General features: G+C 34.0%; 1 protein-coding gene across 2 annotated transcripts in view; it reads right to left on the bottom strand.

Moving 5' to 3' along the window:
* Positions 1-3,208: 3,208 nt before the first annotated feature.
* LOC122417823 (uncharacterized) overlaps positions 3,209-24,079 on the bottom strand; it is a 56,210-nt gene continuing 35,339 nt past the window's right edge. For both annotated transcript variants that reach the window (XM_043431634.1, XM_043431633.1), the window contains one exon: positions 3,209-5,470. In XM_043431634.1, the coding sequence (XP_043287569.1) occupies positions 5,399-5,470 (72 nt within the window). In that variant the 3' untranslated portion in view covers positions 3,209-5,398. The remainder of the gene's footprint in view (positions 5,471-24,079) is intronic.

Raw genomic sequence — 24,079 nt, 5'->3', positions numbered from 1 at the left:
CACATCGATGGGAAAAAAATAGTATGTGCATCTCGGAAGTAAAGTAGGCCTCCCTACACGCGAACGATATGCGTGTAGAGAAGGACCTACTTCACTCCCTAGGCGCACAATATACTATTTCTTCTTGCAGTTGTTGATTAAACTACAATAGGTGATATTCCATCGGGAAGGCTGACATTTTTCATAAAAACTATAAGTTATAGGGTTTTGCAATTGTTAGAAAAATGTCATGGAATAAGGTACATATATTTTTATATTTTGGAGTTCACATTAGGATAGGTGGACACAAACACACACACGCACGCACGCACGCACCCACACATACACACCCATACCTGTTCTGGGGTGTACTTTCGAAAGCTGATAACCAAATAACCTAGTGACGACCGTACACACTTTGAAAGTGCTCCGAACCCATCCAACGATACTGCATCCACATCGAAAGATGTTCGAGATCCACCCGACGACTCGACACACACACACACACACACATACACACGCACACACGCACGCACGCACGCACGCACACGCATATGCACTAGGGTGCTTCAAAAAAAATCGATTTTTTTTTTTCGTTGGCCGAAGAGGGATGTTAGTACGTGTAAAAAAAGTGACTTTCCCAAAATTTGAGATTAAAAAAAAAAATATTTAGTGGTCCCTCAAACGACTTTTCTATGTTTTTTCCTATTTTGAGGAAAATCATCATGGAAAAAGTCTTAAAAAGTCATGAAACGTTATGTAAACATAAAATGCACTTTCTTTGTTGAATAAGTGAAATATTGTGAATATAAAATACATTGGAATAATGCGCTGAACATCAGTATACTACACAATTTAATTGCAAAATTATGTTATATGTTTTTTAGGGTGCTTCAAAAAAAATCGATTTTTTTTTTTTTCGTGGGCCGAAGAGGGATGTTAGTACATATAAAAAAAGTGACTTTCCCAAACTTTGAGATTAAAAAAAAAATATTTAGCGGTCCCACAAACGATTTTTCTATGTTTTTTCCTATTTTGAGGAAAATCGTCATGGAAAAAGTCTTAAAAAGTCATGAAACGTTATGTAAACATAAAATGCACTTTCTTTGTTGAATAAGTGAAATATTGTGAGCATAAAATACATTGGAATAATGCGCTGAACATGTGTATTCCAGTATACTACGCAAATTCATTGCAAAATTATGTTATATGTTTTTTGAATATTTAGCTCGGAAATAATTTTTCTCTGCGCTGAATATGAAGCATATTTTTCCCATGTTTTTTGCGAAGCCCCTAGCTCATGTAGCTGTTGAGCTTTGTCCTTGCCGTGGTCACAGTAGCTCTGTTTATATTGCTTCACGGTCTACAATGTAACAAGTACAAGTGCACTAGTACGAACAAAAATGTCATACGAACAGAAAAGTCATTTGAGGGACCGTTTAATTAATGATTTTTTTTTTCAACACAAAGGTAAAGTTTCATGTATTCAAGGGAGAAGTGCATTTTATGTTTGCATAACGATTTATGATTTTTTTCATGACGTTTGTCCCCAAAACAGGAAAAAAAATACAAAAGTCGTTTGAGGGACCGTTATATATTTTTCAAAAGATCTGAAAATTTGAGTAAGTCATTTTTTTTACATATACTAACACCCCTCTTCGGCCCACGAAAAAAAAAATATCGATTTTTTTTGAAGCACCCTAATATACACGCACACGCACGCACGCGCGCGCGCGCACCACACACACACACACATACACACACCTAAAGTGTTCTAAACCCACCTGACGATTTCGCACACACATCACGCGTTTGGAACATCTTTCTATGCGTGTGCGGGATCGTTGGGTAAGTTCAGAGCATTTTCAATGTGAGTGCTTGTGTATGTGAGTGCGTGCGCGCCCGCGTCTGCGCGTGCGTGGGTGTGTGTTTGTCCACCTGTTCTAATGTGAACTTCAAAATATTCAAATATTCCCTATTTTGTAACGTTTTTCCAACAACTTCGAAATCCCATAATTTATTGTTTTTATGGAAAATGTCAGCCTCCACCGACGAAATTTTATTAATGGTGACTAATCGAAGCAGTTCATGCCAAAAAAAAATTCTAGCATCGATTTTCGGAAAAGTATCCAAACTACATAATTACCAAATTTTGTAAACACGAAATTCAAAGCGAAATCCAACTTGTGGAAAAATTTCATAATAATTTACCGTCTATAAATTGGGATATTGTATTTCAAAATCACCATTTTGAGAACTTTTAAAATTATGTCTTACGACGTGAGGGATACCGAGATGAGATTATTGGTTTTTTCTGCGTGAAAATACCATCTTTCGTTAATGAAAAATAAACACATGTAACTTTAGATTCCAGGTAATAGATTGATGTAAAGTACTATACATTAGATGTAGGGTTATCGATGAAATGTCAAGTTAATCGCACTGGTTTATGAACGCGATGGACTACACGAACTGATTGAAAATCAATTTGGCAACGCCACATAACTAACTTTATGGTCACGCGTACTCACAAAACTCTGACACACGCATTCTTACGCTAAGCGACCTTGTTACCGAACTTTCTACGCCATACGACTGCTGGAGTCATAAAATGTTCAAAACACGAGTATATTAGTAATGAAAAATTTTAATAATCATTTTAGTCACTATCTTTCAATTGCAATTTAGCAGAAAATCCAAACGTTATTTTGGCTCAGAAGTTTCAATACAAATTCTTAAAAAAAAAAAATTAATCCCGGTTGCTATGATACATGTCGGCTGAATTTTTTAACGTTTGTACAAATTCGCTCAGGCTTAAACTATTTGGTCATGAAATGACAATACCTATGTACATTTCCATTATTACACGTATTGCTATAATACCGACTGCCTTTTTTTACACAGCAGAAATGACTTCCCGAGCATTTGCTACACTTTTGACCATTACAACCCGTCTAGTCGAGTTCAAAATAATATAATCTTCCGATTTTATACAGTTTGGCTATCATAGTTTTGGTCGTCGGCTCTCGTATTGATAGTAATAAGAATAATATAACGTAGAATTTTTCTAAGGCAATAATATCATGACGGCTTACCCTATTTATGTAACATTATAGTTTAGACCATTCGAAGGATTGTGGACAGCGATAAAAACACGTATCGCGTGCCCACAGAAAAGTGCCTGCGAAAAGTATGAAAAGTTATTTTCGAAAGTTGAATGAAAACCACATCGGTTTTGAACATAATTTAATATCGTCAAATTAATTTAACAATGATTAAACTCTAAACGATGGTGTGATGCTGTTAAAATAGAACGAAAAGATCAAACTTGAAACAAAATCAAAAATTTCTATCCACTAAATAATAGTTCTAATATAACATTAACGAAACAAAAACAAAAACACACATAGGCGTGTCGATAAAATTCTCTGAGCACTGTGGAACAATCAATACTTAATCACTAACGACTTCGTTTTGTTTACTCCCTTTCTTCCGTTTCTTCAAATATGTTCCCCATTTTGTCAAGATCAGATACAATTTAATTTTTTTCATTTGCAGAATACTAACATCTTGGGGGATTTTCGTGATGTGACGGCAAAATAAACATTTATCAATCAAAATACTGATTCTTACAAGTTAAGGAATGCGTTCAAAAAATGGTTTATACCTTTTTTCACGTGCTCAAGTTACCCTTGAAAACTTTACAAGTTTTTTATTTCCATGATTAGCCATTTCGATTACTTTCCAATCTTTTGTATAAGTCGCATTGATCGGAAAAATGAATAAATAACCTACATATATATAATCATATTTTGCGTCAACAGAGCAACCTCTGGATTCGTTAATTTCCGATCAGTTTAAGGCAAGTGTGACAACTCTACACATTTCGTCGTCAAGTGTTAACATATTTCATCAATATTTTTCCTTCACTATATATTAATTATTTTTATATATGTGTGTATAAATAGACATATTTATAAATTCTCTATTTTTTTGTATTTAGGCACATAGAACACACGCGACGACTTTTTGCAACGATAATTTTTTCACTCGTTTTTCATGATTTTAAATGAACAAATAAACGTAAAAAAATTGTTTTTCAATCGATTTTACTATCCTTTGAACTTTGTACTTTTCCACACAAGTCTTATCCTCCATTATATGTGATATTTGAATTTAATTCCAACGAAGATTAAAGAGATTCGTCGTTCAATTAAAGTATCGAGAATTGTGATTTTCGCTCCACGAAATGACTTTTTTTATTCAAATGTAAATAAAATTTCAGGAATGTATCCGCTCCAGAAAAAGTTTCAATAGAAACATACAGGAACCCGTCGATTCTCTTTGTGAAAATTTACGTGCGCAGATAACCGATAGGAAAAAAGTATTAAAAGTTCTTTCGGAATTCAATCGTGAAATTCCAGAAGTTGTAGTTAATGGAATAGGTATTTAGTCATACGTAAATTATGAGTTTCATGTATACAACCGGAATCGGTTTGATATGAATATTAAAAATCAGATCATTCATAAAAAGTCGATTTTCTTTCCTCATATTTCCTAAGAAATTGGAGTACGTTAAAAGAAAGAAACTACATATAAGATAGAGGTTGTAGTTTAATTTTATCAGTTCACGCAAAGGACTTTCATATTTTCTTTTTTTCGTGAAGTCGTAAAAACAAATTCAATGTGTTAATATTTTATACGAATCAAACAATTCTGTTTTTCATATTCAATAATTTTCGTAAATAAAATAACTGTTTAGTTTTTTTTTCAATTCGCAATGACTGGACTTTCGACTTTATCTTTTTTCCACATACAATTGGATTCCTTTAATTTTAAATGAAGCATCATTTTTCGTTTTCTAACACAGAAAAATATCAAAAATGCGAATACAACCTTCTTACGTTAAACGGCTTCTTTCCCTTTCACATCATTATTTTTACTCCATCACACTCCAATTTACAACAAATATGCTCAAATCAAATATTGTTTTTTTCCTTTCAACTCAGTCCATAGCCACTCTTCGTACGAGCCGCAGCAACGCTTATCAAAGTACAAATCTGTGATACATGAAATGTCAAAACGTCGTTATTTTCGGTTTTTTAGTTTGGTGTGATTTTGGTTTGGTTCCGTTGTAGTTTAGTGCGCAACATTCCAAAAAGGTCCTCGAAGACTTGTCATTAGTTATTTTTTTCGTATCTACACCTCTCTCTTTCTCTATCGCGAGCGCGCGCCCACGCACACACACACAAACTTTGTTTTTCAACACGCTCGAAAAGTATTTTTTTAACCCGATAACTTCTCAAAATATCTTTGGCTAATCCTGATCAAAACAACATCACTGTAGTTGTTTCATGCATATGTTTTTTTCATTACAGGTTCTTTTTACAAATGACTGGCCAGTATTCCTAACGAGATTTTATCCGAGCTGGTCACTCATCGGTTTTTTTAGCTTCGTACACGCACCATCCTCCAAACTGATCGCAACGTCCTGTAAAGAAATAAAAGTTAGGAATTTATTTTTTATAAAATTTGAAAAACGTTTGTGACTGAATAAAAGCATGCAAATGCCTACGAGATCATCTAAAGTCATAAGAAAATAAGGCATGACACATAGCGTATCTATTAGGGTGTGCGGAAAAAAAACGATATTTTTTTTTTTACTTTGCATCCAGCCGAAAAAGGTGATTCAAGGTGAAAAAAAAGAATCCCAGAAGGAGAGCTCACCAAAAAATTTTTTCGAATGGCGCTTCGCGTTTCAAGAGACTCGGTAGAGTCTCGGGACAAGTACATTGACAGCCCTGTCGTCTGCTGGCCCGAGGCTCTTGCCGAGTTATACTTTCTCTGAATAAAACGATTCGCCGTGGTGGGGGTAAAATTGGCAAGTGATTTTTTTGAATTACCGAAGTTATGAGTCATCTGAGGCTTTGAAAATTGAACTTTCAGCTAATTAAGAAATTCTCTTTCGATTGCGCCCAAAATCAACACGATCGGTGGCGTAATTGCTGAGAAAAAACTTTGCACGGGCTCAAGTTTATGCAAAAGTTACTGACACATCACGAGTTCGACGTATACGTATACGCGTTTTGACGTAGTTAGTGGTAGTAGAGTTGTTGCCTCTACGCATTCTGATTGGCTCAACGATGTCGGCTCCTCCAGCTGCTAGGCCGACCGCGGGTGAGGCTCAAGTGTTAGAAGGCCTAAAATAGCGAACAGGCATTCTGTATATCTATATATGCGTTATACGGAATGCCTGTTCGCCATTTTAGGCCTTCTAACTTTTGAGTCTTACCCCGACCGCGCTCAGACTCCGTAAATATTATATATATATATAAACCATGTGTCAGTTTTCGATCATCGTATAAACAAACGGAGTTTTGTCATTATGGAATGCGTGTGGAATATATAAAAAAAACTTTCGTCATCTAACCAAGTGCATAGTACTAAAACCTGTGGAATGCTAAACTAAACCGGTATAAAAGCAGTCGCGTAAATGTAGTCTGGTGTGTGAAAAAGAATAAAATAAAAAAATACGCGGTGCATGTCGACGAAACTTTTTAAGATTTCATTAATTCGTTTGATTGAAAATAAGTTTATCATTTATATCATTTGTGAATATAGGTTATAAGATATCAATACATCGATACGCACATCCGAAACCACCCGAGACTTGTTTTCATACTAAACGTCATTTTGACAGGTGAGGTTATGATCCCCAAAGTGCTGTTGTGTGCGGACTCTAATTAATAAATGAAAATGGTTAGTGAAAATTGGTTAATGTATATTTTGTTAAAACTTGTGGTATACTAAACCGGTATAAAAGCGGCCGCGTAAATGTAGACTGTGATCTGTGTGTGCAAATAAAACATATAAAAAAATGCGCGATTCATATATATGTCAACGAAACTTTTCAAGATTTCATTATTTCGTTCGATTGGAAATAAGTGTCAACTGAGATAATCTTTCAATTAAACCAGAGTTCGCGGAATATTGTCCAGTGTAAATATATCATCAGTTGCGTGATTACATATCATGTGTAATAATGTAGGTCATATATACGAGTTCCCTTTGATAGCTGTGTGGTAACGAACCGGCCGGGGTTTGACGTTACGAAGTGTGGGACAAATGTAGCAAACGTTCGCATAGTTAGTGAATAATATAAATAAGGCAAATCAGTTTATCAAAATAGGTCTGGAAGTTGTAAGAAAAAATGTTCGTCAACCTATAACGTCAAATTTTCTTTTTGCGATCTGAAATATTACGGTTGATAATTAATAAAACAAGAACACACGGAACTGTTAGTATATATATAATGTAAGAAACTCCAATCGAATAAATGTTTTCTAATTTATTTCTTGTGTCATCGGTATTTTTGAATATTCCCACATTTTGCTTCCTATTGAGTTTGGCTCTGCTCTTTCCGATCCTTGTTTTGACTCCATCGGTTTGCAGCGGATCGATACATAGTATTAAATGGTTGCCTAATATGTGTCCTATAATTTTCTACTATTTCTTCATGCTGATTGTGGTAACATGATTCAAGTGGTTTCCGACTATGATCATCAATCGCACATTTTATATATCAGATTCTTAAAACAGTTTCTGGTGTTGATATAAGTGTTGTTATACTTTTTCCACCTGGTCTGTCGAGTAATAAATTTTGAAACTTCTTCCAAAAAGTCTTTGGATGCTTATTTTGCTGATGATATGAAAAGTCGTATCTTGGGAATGTTGTATGCAAACACAAATTTTGATAACAAAACTTATGGAATGACATGTATGTTGAGTATTTCCACTTTGCAAACTACAAATATGGAATTATTATAAAAAAAATTCATTCGAATAAGTCTACTGTTGCTCAGTTTTGGATGCGATCAAATATAATGCCAACCAACATCCCCAGAAACTTACAGAATTGCTGAATGCAATGTGCGCTATGTCATTTTAATGTAACATCATGACTTTTGACAACTTTTCATTATAATGCTGTAAATTCGGATCATTGACATACTGCAAAAATCTGCAAACTATACAATTTAAATACTGTGCCATTCATTTTACATTTTGACTCTAACTGTAACATATATATGAAGTAAAAAATTGATTATAAAAGTCTTCAGTTGCTCATTTATGGATAGATTTGAAATTGCTGTCTTCGAAGCTCATCGCGCAGATACATTGACTCTGATATATGCGACGGATCACCTCTTATCTTTGATTATGGTAATATGTAATGGAACTTGGTTCGGCAAGGTTTTAAGTGTTCCTTTTCAAATAGTATTGAAGTTTGTATGACTGATACACAGCGAATACTTCCAAACTTTGATATTTCTGTGTTGCAGCATGTGTGCCAATCATTCAAATCATTTACTCCAACCGTATCATGTAATCTAGAAAATTTATCACAAAAGTCTTCCGCTTTTCTAAATACTTCAATTTTCCTTTTTCTACTCCATTGTGAGTTTTCGTGACTATAGAAAAAAAAACATTTCATGGCTGAGTAGGTTCGAAAATTTCTAGTAATGTGCCTGATTATTTCTCATTTTCATTGGTTCTTACCGAATGGTATGTGTTCACTGAAGAAAATGAGAAGTGGATATTGCTATACGAACTTGCGAACAATCAAGTTCAAATTACTTGGAGATATTATTTTTATTTCTATCGATTTTATTATATTTGTCATTATAGAACAGTCCTGATTTGTTTTCGAATGAGCAATTTGAATAAAAAGTGATGGGCCGGACAAGTACGTTTAAGACGTATTTGAACATAATTTGTACCGATCCAATCGAAGTTGAATGTTGTGAATAATACCAGGAGATCGTGAAAGTCGGAGGGGAATCGATTCTTTAAAGTGTGTACCTTATTGAAGTAACGACTGATTTTCATGTGAATTTTTAATGATTTTATTTTCATTCATTTTTTAGTAATTTTGATAAAACGTTGTGAGCCCGACAAGGATTCTCAACGCTCATTTGTCGCCGGAGATTATATTTCGAATAACTGATAAATACTTGACCTCGAATTGATATTACATTTTAGTACTGCACGTAACTTCCGTTATGACTTTTTTTCATTAACTTTTTTCTTGAAAATAATTATCATAAATTTCAATTAAAGTTTCCGATTTGTTGGATAAATATTCCAAATTATCAATAAAAACTTGGCCTCCAATTGATATCATACATTTCTATACTGCATGTAACTTGGATAGTACATTTTTCCATTTGTCCAATATTTATGAATTTTTTGAAAATTTTTTATTTTTCTTTACAGAATTTTTTTCGATTATTTTTTATTTTTGTTGAATTTTTTTGAACTTTTCAATTTTTCGTTTATTATTTCTATAGAATTTTTTTCCTGGTTCAAGATTTTCCATAAGAATAACCCACGAAATGAGTGAGACCTCCGATCATTGTGTCATAACTCTTCAGGAAAAAATCGCACAAAAACGACAATGATATGTTTTTATAGAAAATCGATTCCCCTACAAAAAAAGTCCTTATGAACCTTATGAACAAGCTTGGAGCAACCATTCTCGTGCTATCACCCTTCGAAGTTGGATCGATAGAAAAAAAATTTCCATAAAACTATCGAAATCAAATTTTTCGTTTCACAAACAAACTTCTAGGAACTTTTTCGTAGAAAATTACTTGCTCTTTTAGAAAATCGTTATTATTATTCGAATTTTATAATTTGAATAAATTTACTTATTTTTTATGATTTTCATCAAGTTATTGCAAACATGTTTCGTGCTTGGTTTCCATAGGATAACAATGATTACCACTAAAAAACTCTTAAATATAAACTTTCCATCTCATTTTCATTATAATTGGGTATGAAAAGAAATAATAAAAGAAACGACATTTATCAATAATCGGGTTTCAAAAGTTTTTACTTTTTGCCATGATTTTTTTTCACCTGGTATCAAACATAAAATTACAAATGAGGGTAATTAACCCTTTTGCTTACACGAGGTAAGATTAAATAATACCCATTGCTATTTTTAAGTGTGCCTTTATTGCAATTGGGTTATTTTTGACGATGAGTTTGCATTATTTTCAATAAATATTATAACTGCTCTTCGTTTTTGGTCAATGAGGCGTTGTAGGCTTCTATCAAAGCGATGCCATTAGCCATGTCATTGACAATTTTCAAATTTAAAAAAAAAATCGGAGCATCTTAAATAACTGGCATTTTCAGGCCATAAAGTCCATATTTACCCTCAGAAAGTCATGGGGTAAATTAATTTGGTTGAAAAGGGATAAGGATTCTTGTGTGACGAAATAGCTTATATCCTTTGAAAGCAACGTTTTGTAATCACTTTTTTCAATGATTACTCGCTCTGAAGGAATTTTAGATTTTGCTCGAGATTGCAACATTTTAGCCTTCACGCTCACCGGCACAGCATTGTCGAAAAGAGCATTGTTCGAATAATAATAACGATTTTCTAAAAGAGCAAGTAATTTTCTACGAAAAAGTTCCTAGAAGTTTGTTTGTGAAACGAAAAATTTGATTTCGATAGTTTTATGGAAATTTTTTTTCTATCGATCCAACTTCGAAGGGTGATAGCACGAGAATGGTTGTTCCAAGCTTGTTCATAAGGTTCATAAGGACTTTTTTTGTAGGGGAATCGATTTTCTATAAAAACATATCATTGTCGTTTTTGTGCGATTTTTTCCTGAAGAGTTATGACACAATGATCGGAGGTCTCACTCATTTCGTGGGTTATTCTTATGGAAAATCTTGAAACGCGAAGCGCCATTCGAAAAAATTTTTTGGTGAGCTCTCCTTCTGGGATTCTTTTTTTTCACCTTGAATCACCTTTTTCGGCTGGATGCAAAGTAAAAAAAAAATATCGTTTTTTTTTCGCACACCCTAGTATCTATACTCGAAACTGGCAAATTATCTCTGACTTATAAGTTGGAGTTGTTATTTGTTAAATCCCGACTGCCCGCAGGGCAATAAGACGTAAGTTATGCGTTTCACTGTAATCAGCTGATAGGGGGGTTTGAAGCAACTTTTTTCTGGAACAGTCTTGACCAATTTTCACTTGTGTTTTCTATATCTGATGGACAGAGTTCTTAAACATAGTTTGTCAAAATCCATGATGAACTCGCTTGGAAAACTAATATTTATGTTCAAACTTAATTTGCCATATCGAATTGATGACCAAAAACATAGTGCTTGATTATCCATAACTTCGGACGATTGTACGCTGCTATTATCACTTTGAGCTGTTGTTTTCAAGGTAGGGTCCCAACCCGACAGCGGTCAAGTGGTCAAGTGTGTAAACTCTACATTATATACAGATATATCATTCGCGATCGTCCAACGGTGGAGAATATCTATATATGATGTAGAGTTATCACACTTGACGACTTGGCCGCTGTCGAGCTGGGAACCTACGGTTTTCAAATATTAAAAAATAACCTATTTTTAAACGAATCACTAAAAAAAAAAATATATTGATGAATGCTTTAGAATTGTAAAGCTACTATTCGTAGCTTTACAACTTTAAAAAGAGTGAAATAAAAAAAAAATATTTTAGAAAAACATAAAACTCCCGACTGAAAAACTTCTCTAATTAAGAAAATAGTAATAAGCTTTAAAAAGTCTGGAATAAAAGAGATCTCAGAATTTTTGTCGGGAGATGTCTCTAATCAAATCATTGAATAAAAAGTAAAGACAGTCTAAGGAGAGTTTTGTTATCGTAATTTTTTTGAAAATTTATTAATTTGAAAAACCATGCACGCTAAGTTTTTATTCAAAAGCTAGAATTTTGTATCCAAATTTTTCAAGAAAACAAAAATAAACATCCCTCGTCTTTGACTTTATGGAAATGATATAATTATATTTTTAATACTTGGCATGATTTTTGCCATTTTTAAAAAGTTTTCATTGGGGATGCAAAGGATAAACATTGTCGCGCGGAAGGGAAACGGAAAGTAAACATATCTATTGTAATGTAAGGCTTCTTGAACAACCCGAATTTACTCGAACCCGACCATAACCTCAAAAATACATCGCGACGCGGCGCGATGTTTTTCCCGAAAGTGAACAACGACTGGTGAGCCGCGTCACTGCTGGCCGGCGGTGGCCGTACTATACAAAGGCCTGAAACAAGTCGTGGAGCGCGATACTAGCGGCGCCGCATATTGAAAACCCGAACTACAACATTTTTTGTTTTGTTAATAAACACTCAACGCGATCTCGTAAAATTTTGTAACTAGGCTCAAAAAACACGGAAAATTATAACGAATCGATAAAAAATAATGAAAAGATTATTTCTTTTAGAAAATTTGTGTCAATTCAAATAAAACAAGACGCGTGTTTACGACGCATGCGCGGATAGAGCGTGACTTTTTGCAATTTCCCGAATAAAATTAATTTGAACAAGATTCAATAAAATAGCGAAGCCAAATGATTCAAATAATTAAATACTAACAAATCTCATAAAGTTTTTATCATTTCAATAGAATAACAAGCTGAAAAACATAAAAAGCGGAATTCGGTGCATCGGGCAAAATCACGATCGGCCAATCGCGAGTCACGTTAGGAAAAGATGCACAGAACCGATCCGAAAACCGAAAATTCGGCGTTTGATAATTTTATGGTGAGAAAACGGGTATAAGAAGCGTTGCGCGACTCATTCGGGAGGCAGTCCTTCCTCAAAATTCTGACTCGGAACAAAAAGGCTGACCTCAAATATTCTCCCTGGTTTTGGTAAGCAACCTAACCTATCCTAAAATTTCCTGGATGCCTGGAATCTCGGAGCGATTCGGTGATGTTTCAGTCCCAGAATTCAGGGTCCACTCCCCATTTATAAATTTGTCAAAGGGTATAGCCGGATTTGTATGGGAAATCTGCCCTTGCGGCTTTTTTGACTCGCATTTGGGGGGTCGTTTTGGTATCAAACAAAGATAAAAACCATAAACTTCCCCTAGGGAAAAAAAGGTTGGGACAAGTACATTGATGGTCTCTTGTTTTTGGATGACATAGAAAAAAGGTTCAGAATCAGGAAAAAAATTCTATAGAAATAATAAACGAAAAATTGAAAAGTTCAAAAAAATTCAACAAAAATAAAAAACAATCGAAAAAATTCTGTAAAGAAAAATAAAAAAATTTCAAAAAAATTCATAAATATTGAAGACATTGAAAAATGTACTATCCAAGTTACATGCAGTATAAAAATGTATGATATCAATTGGAGGCCAAGTTTTTATTGATGATAATTTGGAATATTTATCGAACAAATTGGAAACTTTAATGAAATTCATGATAATTATTTTCACGAAAAAAGTTAATGAAAAAAAAGTCATAACGGAAGTTACGTGCAGTACTAAAATGTATTATATCAATTCGAGGTCAATTATTTATCAGTTATTCGAAATATAATCTCCGGCGACAAATGAGCGTTGAGAATCCTTGTCGGGCTCACAACGTTTTATCAAAATTACTAAAAAATGAATGGAAATAAAATCATTAAAAATTCACATGAAAGTCATTCGTTACTTCAACAAGGTACACACTTTAAAGAATCGATTCCCCTCCGACTTTCAGGATCCCCTGATATTATTCACAACATTCAACTTCGATTGGATCGGTACAAATTATGTTCAAATACGTCTTAAACGTACTTGTCCGGCCCATCACTTTTTATTCAAATTGCTCATTCGAAAACAAATCAGGGCTGTTCTATAATGACAAATATAATAAAATGGATAGAAATAAGAATAATATCTCCAAGTAATTTGAACTTGATTGTTCGCAAGTTCGTATAGTAATATCCACTTCTCGTTTTCTTCAGTGAACACTAGGGTGCTTCAAAAAAAATCGATTTTTTTTTTTCGTGGGCCGAAGAGGGATGTTAGTACATGTAAAAAAAGTGACTTTCCCAAAATTTGAGATTAAAAAAAAAATATTTAGCGGTCCCTCAAACGACTTTTCTATGTTTTTTCCTATTTTGAGGAAAAATATCATGGAAAAAGTCTTAAAAAGTCATGAAACGTTATGTAAACATAAAATGCACTTTCTTTGTTGAATAAGTGAAATATTGTGAACATAAAATACATTGGAATAATGCGCTGAACATCAGTATACTACACAATTTCATTGCAAAATTATGTTATATGTTTTTTAAGGTACGTCAAAAAAAATCGATTTTTTTTTGTGGGCCGAAGAGGGATGTTAGTACATATAAAAAAAGTGACTTTCCCAAACTTTGAGATTAAAAAAAAAATATTTAGCGGTCCCACAAACGATTTTTCTATGTTTTTTCCTATTTTGAGGAAAATCGTCATGGAAAAAGTCTTAAAAAGTCATGAAACGTTATGCAAACATAAAATGCACTTTCTTTGTTGAATAAGTGAAATATTGTGAGCATAAAATACATTGAATAATGCGCTGAACATGTGTATTCGAGTATACTACGCAAATTCATTGCAAAATTATGTTATATGTTTTTTGAATATTTAGCTCGGAAATAATTTTTCTCTGCGCTGAATATGAAGCATATTTTTCCCATGTTTTTTGCGAAGACCCTAGCTCATGTAGCTGTTGAGCTTTGTCCTTGCCGTGGTCACAGTAGCTCTGTTTATATTGCTTCACGGTCTACAATGTAACAAGTACAAGTGCACTAGTACGAACAAAAATGTCATATGAACAGAAAAGTCATTTGAGGGACCATTTAATTAATGATTGTTTTTTTCAACACAAAGGTAAAGTTTCATGTATTCAAGGGAGAAGTGCATTTTATGTTTGCATAACGATTTATGATTTTTTTCATGACGTTTGTCTCCAAAACACGAAAAAAAATACAAAAGTCGTTTGAGGGACCGTTATATATTTTTCAAAAGATCTGAAAATTTGAGTAAATCATTTTTTTTACATGTACTAACACCCCTCTTCGGCCCACGAAAAAAAAAAAAATATCGATTTTTTTTGAAGCACCCTAGTGAACACATACCATTCGGTAAGAACCAATGAAAATGAGAAATTAATAATCAGGCGCATTACTTTTTTTTTCTATGGTCACGTACACATTTTGATAAATATCACTAGTCGAGTACGACACGTGGATTCCTGGAATTTGAAGAAAAATGATTTTGTTGTGAATTATGACTCCATATAATATAAATAGATTAATCAACTTCATCTTTCATTTTCGTTTCATTTTGACAAGAACGATTCGAAGGAAAATTATTTTCTCGGGAATTACTGTTCCTTAATATTAACACATGCATTAACTTCGTTTTTGATTTGTTTTCGAATGAGCAATTTGAATAAAAAGTGATGGGCCGGACAAGTACGTTTAAGACGTATTTGAACATAATTTGTACCGATCCAATCGAAGTTGAATGTTGTGAATAATATCAGGGGATCCTGAAAGTCGGAGGGGAATCGATTCTTTAAAGTGTGTACCTTGTTGAAGTAACGAATGACTTTCATGTGAATTTTTAATGATTTTATTTCCATTCATTTTTTAGTAATTTTGATAAAACGTTGTGAGCCCGACAAGGATTCTCAACGCTCATTTGTCGCCGGAGATTATATTTCGAATAACTGATAAATAATTGACCTCGAATTGATATAATACATTTTAGTACTGCACGTAACTTCCGTTATGACTTTTTTTTCATTAACTTTTTTCGTGAAAATAATTATCATGAATTTCATTAAAGTTTCCAATTTGTTCGATAAATATTCCAAATTATCATCAATAAAAACTTGGCCTCCAATTGATATCATACATTTTTATACTGCATGTAACTTGGATAGTACATTTTTCAATGTCTTCAATATTTATGAATTTTTTTGAAATTTTTTTATTTTTCTTTACAGAATTTTTTCAATTGTTTTTTATTTTTGTTGAATTTTTTTGAACTTTTCAATTTTTCGTTTATTATTTCTATAGAATTTTTTTCCTGATTCTGAACCTTTTTTCTATGTCATCCAGAAACAAGAGACCATCAATGTACTTGTCCCAACCTTTTTTTCCCTAGGGGAAGTTTATGGTTTGATATCACGCCTTTTTTCTCAAAAGTTCCTCATTTATGTTATGACGGTTATAGGATTTTAGTATAAATTTCTATGAATTATTTGCTTAGTACATTTTTATAGATTCCATTCTCCTATGAACATTTTTTATGGGATAATCTTTTTTATGAAATTATCAGCAAATAAGGGACCATCAATGTACTTTTCCCAATCTTATTTTCCCTGGGTATGATGTTCGGCTTATAAAGTTGGTTTCCACCATAAAAGACCAATTTTTCGTAAAAATTGTAGTGAAAATATTTCGTCACAAGTCTGCCCTTGAACTTTGGCGATTTTTTTCCTTATACTCTAATATGTTATGCCTATTAGGAACTCAACATCATGGAGGAATCCGGGATGAGGCCCGAGAAATGAATTTCGGTTTATAATGTTGGTTTCCACGTAAAAGACCAATTTTTCTTCAAAATTGTACTGAAAATATTTCGGCACTGGTTTGGTCTTGGACTTTCGTGATTTTTCTCCTTGTCTTCTAATATGTTTTGTCTATTGGGAATCCAAGAGCATGAAGAAATGCGTGTTGTAGGCCATAATATGATTTTCGGCTTATAACGTTGGTTTCCACGAAATAAGATCTATTTTTCGTCAAAATTGTACTGGAAATATTTCGTCACAGGTCTGTCTTTGGACTTTGGCGATTTTTTCCCTTGTACTCTAATATGTTTCGTCTATTCGGAACCCAAGAGCATGGAGAAAAGTGTGTTGCGGGCCGAGATATGAATTTCAGCTTATGACATTGGTTTCCACGAAAAACAACAAATTTCTCGTCAACATTGTACAGAAAATATTCCGTCACAGGTCTGTCCATGGAGTTGGGCAATTTTTTTTCTTCTACTCTAATTTGCTATGCTTATTGGGAACCCAAGAGAATGGTAGAAAGCGGATTGGGGGCCGAGATATGATTTTCGGCTTATAACGTTGGTTTCCACGAAAAAGGACCTATTTTTCGTCAAAATTGTACTGGAAATATTTCGGCACTGGTTTCTTCTTTCACGTTGGTGATTTTCCCCCTTATCTTCTAATATGTTTTGTGTAATAGGAACCCAAGAAAGTGAAGAAATGCGTCTCGTAGGCTGTAATATGATTTTCGGCTTATAACGTTGGTTTACGCGACAAAAGATCTATTTTTCGTCAAAATTGTACTGGAAATATTTCGTCACCTGTCTATCCTTGGCCTTTGGCGATTTTTTTCAAGTCTTCATACCAAGAAAGAACTGATGTAAAGATTTCCTTAATAGAACAGACATCAGAACAGACAACAGAACGTGGGCTGTAATATGATTTTCGGCTTATAACGTTGGTTTCCGCGACAACAGATCTATTTTTCGTCAAAATTGTACTGGAAATATTTCGTCACCTGTCTGTCCTTGGCCTTTGGCGATTTTTTCCAAGTCTTCATACCAAGAAAGAACTGATATAAAGATTTCCTTAATAGAACAGATTTTATTTATCCCTTTTCTTCAAAATTCAAATGAAAGATAGATCAAATTCATAACACGAAAAATCCAACGGATTTGCCCACTTTAAATGTCGCTTTTGCATTCTGAATCTAGAGATTTCATTTCATCCAAAACGTGCCCTCAATGAAATATATTTCCAAAGTTTGCAAGTGGCCGCTGAGGTCCCATTATCCACAGTTTGATAGTTGCTGAAAAAAAGTACCCGAAAACTTCTAACATTTATTATGCCAGAACTCAAAGCAGCAAAAAAACTAAGCGAACTTAATTCAACAGAGCAACAGAATTCAAAGACGTTTAACCCCTTCACTGTGAGTGACACGTATAGGGGCAAAAAAAGTCGTGCCATTTTTGTGTCATGACACGTATAGGGGCATTTGTAAAAAAACATATTTCTACTGCACCGATTCGATTGAAATTTGGTACACTATGGTGTTTGGAGTCGCTGATTACGAATTCAACATCAGATTTTCAAAATTCAAAATTGCGGATCCAATATGGCGGACGCAAATTCGAAAAATGGTTTGAATTCGACGAAAGTGAGTACCTCATGGTTTTTGGGGTTGCTGAATTCGAATTTTACATTCGATTTTCAAAATTCAAAATGGCGGATCCAATATGGCGGACGCAAATTCGAAAAATGGTTTGAATTCGACGAAAGTGAGTACCTTTATTCTTAGTCCTTCTTCTTACTTCTTCAAAGAATGAAAATTCGACTTTTACTCTATTTGACACCCTCAAGAAAAATATATTGGTTCTCCCAATCCTTCGATGATGACCGTGTGTGAGATGGTGAGTTGATTATTAGAGAACGACGATGGGATCATAGATCAACTTCGGGTCAAAAGAGAGCGATTCAAGGGTATAGTGGATGCCCCTAGGATGGTACCCTCGATTTTCATGTCACAGGTGTGGCGGGAACATTGTAGAAGCACTAGAGTGCAGACATAGGTCCAGCGGGCTCGGATATGAGATGAAGAGTAGTGATAAAATTAATCTACAACTGATTGAGTACAAAAATACGCGTATGAAGCCAAATGAAACTGATCTATACCGAGTATGAGTGTGGTGTCTTTATTTCCGCGACCTGGGAGCCTATACGAAAAGAAAAAATCTCGCTATATATTTACATGGTTTAGAATACTTTTATATTATGTTGAATTCTTTCTCACATTTAGGCGCTCGAGTTTAAATCAACTCAATTAAATCAAAACTTAAAGCCGTATTTTTTATATTTGCGTCCACCATATTGAATCCGCCATTTTGAATTTTGAAAAACCGATTCCAGATTCGGATTCAGCGGCCCCAAAATCATAAGGTACTCACTTTCGTTAAAATCAAACTATTTTTCGAATTTGCGTCCACCATATTGGATCCGCCATTTTGAATTTTGAAAAACCGATTCCAGATTCAGATTCAGCGACCCCAAAAACCATGAGGTACTCACTTTCGTCGAAATCAAACCATTTTTCGAATTTGCGTCCGCCATATTGGATCCGCCATTTTGAATTTTGAAATTCTGATGTCGAATTCGTAATCAGTGACCCCAAAAACGTTCATACTGTGACTTTGAGACAAACCTAAGAAAATTTTTTTCCAACACAAAAATGGCACGAAAACGTGATTTTCACCTCACTGCGAAGGGGTTAAGGTACCTGCATTGGTTTTGGAGGAAAACCATTTCAGGACAATTCAGAAATGAATTTAGAAATTCGAAAACTCACAATGGAGTAGAAAAAGGAAAATTGAAGTATTTAGAAAAGCGTAAGACTTTTGTGATGAATTTTCTAGATTACATGATACGGTTGGAGTAAATGATTTGAATGATTGGCACACATGCTGCAACACAGAAATATCAAAGTTTGGAAGTATTCGCTGTATATCAGTCATACAAACTTCAATACTATTTGAAAAGGAACACTTAAAAACTTGCCGAACCAAGTTCCATTACATATTACCATAATCAAAGATAAGGGGTAATCCATCGCATATATATTTATTCACAGAAATTTCAGAGTTCGCAGGTATCTGCTGCGGTTCAATGTATCTGCGCAATGAGCTTCGATGACAGCAATTTCAAATCTATCCATAAATGAGCAACTGAAGACTTTTATAATCAATTTTTTACTTCATAATATAGATGTTACAGTTAGAGTCAAAATGTAAAATGAATGGCACAGTATTTAAATTGTATAGTTTGCAGATTTTTGCAGTATTTTAATGATCCGGATCTACAGCATTATAATGAAAAGTTGTCAAAAGTCATGATGTTACATTAAAATGACATAGCGCACATTGCATTCAGCAATTCTGTAAGTTTCTGGGGATGTTGGTAGGCATCATATTTGATCGCATCCAAAACTGAGCAACAGTAGACTTATTGGAATGAATTTTTTTTATAATAATTCCATATTTGTAGTTTGCAAAGTGGAAATACTCAACATACATGTCATTCTATAAGTTTTGTTATCAAAATTTGTGTTTGCATACCGCATTCCTAAGATACGACTTTTCATATCATCAGCAAAAAAAGCATCCAAAGGCTTACTGGAAAAGTTTCCAAATTTATCACTTGTCAGACCTAATGGGAAAAGAATAACTACACACTATACCAAGACCAGATGTTTTTTTGAAAATCTGATTTACAAAATGTGTAATTCAAGATCATGGTTAGAAACCTCTCGAATCATGTTACTACAATCATCATGAAGGAGTAGAAAATCATAGGACGAATATTAGGGAACGAATTAATAATATGAATCGATCCGCTGCAGACTAATGGGGTGAAAACAAGGATCGGAGAGGGCAGAGCCAAACTGAATATTGAGCAAAATATGGCGATGTTTAAAAATAATGACGACACAAGAAATAAATTAGAAAACAGTTATTCAATTAAAGTTTCTAATATCATTCTAACAGTTGCGTGTATTTTTGTTCTATTTATAACCTATGTACACATGATATATAACCACGCCACTGACAATATATTCGCACTGGACAATATTTCTCGTATTCTGGTTTAATTGAAGGATTATTTCAGTTAACACTTATTTCCAATCGAACGAAATGATGAAATCTTGAAAAGTATCGTTGACATATGCATCGCGCATTTTTTATATTCTTTTTCACACACACATCACAGACTACATTTACACGGCCGCTTTGATACCGGTTTAATATATCACAAATAACAAAATAAATAGTAATATGCACTTCTTTAGATGATGAAAATTATTTTTTTATTGATCCCGCACGCACTTCGTAATGTCGAAACTCTGTTCATCCGATCAAAAACTGACACATGGTTTGTACATATACATATGTATATCGGTCGAATTTATGACTGCTGTTACCACCAGCTGTGCTGCGCCGTGTGCTACGTTCTGAAGTTGACGTCAGATTTCCAATCATCAACAACTAATTTCAACAACCAATCACAACGTCTAAAAATGGATGCCGTCAGATCCAACGAATCAGAAACTCGAGAGCATCAAAGTGCCTTTGATGGTGTTTATAAATACAGACGCATAAATTCTTGAATGTGTTGGTAACTTTTGCATAATCTTGAGCCCGTGCAAAGTTTTTTCTCAGCAATTACAACACCGATCATGCTGATTTAGGGCGGAATCGAAAGAGAATTACTCAATTGGCTTAAACTTCAATTTTCAAGTTGCTAAATGGCTCCTGAGCTTCGTAATTCAATAAAATCACATGCCAATTTTACTCCCACCACCGCCAATCGTTTTATTCAGAGAAAGTATAACTCGGCGAGAGCCTCGGGCCAGCAGACGACAGGGCTGTCAATGTACTTGTCCCGAGACTCTACCGAGTCTCTTGATTCGCCGTCGTGGGGGTAAAATTGGCATGCGATTTTCTTTAATTACGAAACTCATGAGTTCTGTACGGCTTTGAAAATTGAACTTTCAGCTAATTAAGAAGTTCTCTGTCGAATGAGCCCAAAATCAGCATGATCGGTGTCATAATTGCTGAGAAAAAACTTTGCACGGGCTTAAGATTATGCAAAAGTTACTAACACATTCGGGATTCGACGTATACGTATACGCGCTTTGACGTGAGTTAGTGGTAGTAGAGTTGTATCTAAACGCATTCTGATTGACTCACTCCATCTGACCGACCACGTTTAGACTCCATAAACGTATCCACGGTCAGATTCCATGAACGTAACCACGCTCAAGACTTCGTCAACGTATATATGTACAACCATCTGTCAGTTTTTGATAGCATCATGAACAAACGTAGTTTCGACATAACAAAGTGCTGTCTAAATCTAATTTTAAAAATGTTCGTTGTTTAGTGGAGTGCATGATATTTATTATTTTAGTAAAAATAGTGATGTGGTGTCATAATATTACGAAAACCGGTCTTTAGTGAATTAAACCGGTATAAAAGCGGCCGCATAAATGTAGTCTGTGATCCGTGTGTTTTAAAAAAGTGAGTGATGCAGATTTTATTATTTAGTTCGATTGAAAATAAGTATTAATTCCTTCAATTGCACCAGTGTGCGAGGGATATTGTCCAGCGTAAATATATCGTCAGTTATAGCGTGATTATATGTGATGTGTGTCGATGTGTGTCATTAGATTATGTATACGAGTTCCCTTTGATAGTTGTGTGGTAACGAATCAGCCGGCGTTTCACGTTACGAAGTGCGCGACAAATGTAACGAACGTTCGCATAGTTGATAAATAATATAAACTTGATGAGTCAAATCAGTTTATCGAAAACAGTTCTAAAAGTTCAAAGTTGTGAGGAAAAACGTGCGTCAACCTATATAACCTCAAATTTTCTTTTTTTAACTGAAATGATATGGTTGATAAATAATTAATAAAACAAAAACACACGGAACTGTTAGTATGATGTTAGAAACTACAAATTCCCATATTTTGCTTCCTATTCAGTTTGGTTCTGCTCTTTCCGATCCTTGTTTTGACTCCATCGGTTTGCAGCGGATCGATACATAATATTAATTGGTTGCCTAATATGTGCCCTATGATTTTCTACTATTTCTTCATGCTGATTGTGATAACGTGATTCAAGAGGTTTCCAGCTATGATCATCAAATGCACATTTTGTACATCAGATTCTCAAAACAGTTTCTGGTCTTGATATAAGTGTAGTTATTCTTTTTTCCACCTGGTCTGTTGAGTAATAATTTTGAAACTTGTTCCAAAAAGTCTTTGGATACTTTTTTTGCTGATAATATATATTTTGCTAATAATATGTTGAGTATTCCTATTCAACAAACTGCAAATGTGGAATTATTAGTGAAAAGATTCATTACGATAAGTCTACTGTTGCTCAGTTTTGGATGCGATTGAGTATAATGCCTGCCAACATCATGGAAACCTACAGAATTTCTGAATGTTATGTGCACTATGTCATTTTAATGTAACATCATGACTTTTAACAACTTTTTTCTATAATACTATAAATTTAGATCATTGAAATACAGCAAAAATCTGCAAACTATAAAATTTATGCACTGTGCCATTCATTTTACTTTTTGACCCTCACTGTAACATAAATATGAAGTGAAAAATTCATTATAAAAGTCTTCAGTTGATCATTTACGGATGGATTTGAAATTGCTGTCTTCCAAACTAATTGCGCAGATACATTGAATCGCAGCAGATACCTGCGAACTTTAAAATTTCTGTGCATAAATATGTGTTCTAAGTATCACCCCCTATCTTTGATTATGGTAATATGTAATGGATCTTGGTTCAGCAAGATTTAAAGTGTTTCTTTTCAAATAGTATTGAAGTTTGTATTACTGCTATGAAGCGAATACCTCCAAACTTTCATATTTCTGTGTCACAGCATGTGTGCCAATCATTCAAATTATTTACTTCAACCGTAACATGTAATCTGAAAAATTCACCACAAAAGTCTTCAGATTTTCTAAATTCCTAAATTTTCCTTTTTCTAAATTCTATTCCGAGTTTTTAAATTTCTAAATTCATTTCTCAATTCTCCTGAAATTGTTTTTCTCCAAAACCAATGAAGGTACCTTAAACGTCTTTGAATTCTGTTGCTCTGTTGAATTAAGTACGCACAGTTTTTTTTGCTTCTTTGAGTTCTGACATAATAAATGTTTCCGGGTGCCTTTGTTCGGCCATTTGGAAACTTTGGAAATATATTTCATCGGGGGCACGCTTTGGATGACACGAAAATGGCTCGAATCAGAATGCAAAAGCGACATTTAAAAATGGCCAATTCTGTTGGATTTTTTGTGTCTTGAATTTGATCCATCTTTCCTTTTTTCCTTTCTTTTTTCTAACGTTATGAGCCGATAATTATAAATAATTCATAGTAATTTGAACTAAAATCCTATAGTCATCTGAACATAAATAAGGAACTTTTAAGAAAAAAGACGTGATATCAAACCATAAACTTCCTCTAGGAAAAAAAAGGTTGGGACAAGTACATTGAAGGTCCCTCGTTTGCTGATAATTCCATCCATAAAAAAAACTTAAATTTTTTTTTAATTGTAAAAAAGATTATTTTATAAAAAAAAATACAGAACCTTTCGAAAAAAATTTTACAAATCTTGAAAAAACATTATC

The sequence above is a fragment of the Venturia canescens genome, chromosome 11, assembly GCF_019457755.1.
Source record: "Venturia canescens isolate UGA chromosome 11, ASM1945775v1, whole genome shotgun sequence".
In the NCBI taxonomy this organism is placed as follows: Eukaryota; Metazoa; Arthropoda; class Insecta; order Hymenoptera; family Ichneumonidae; genus Venturia; species Venturia canescens.
This window is presented reverse-complemented; position numbering and strand designations above follow the sequence as displayed.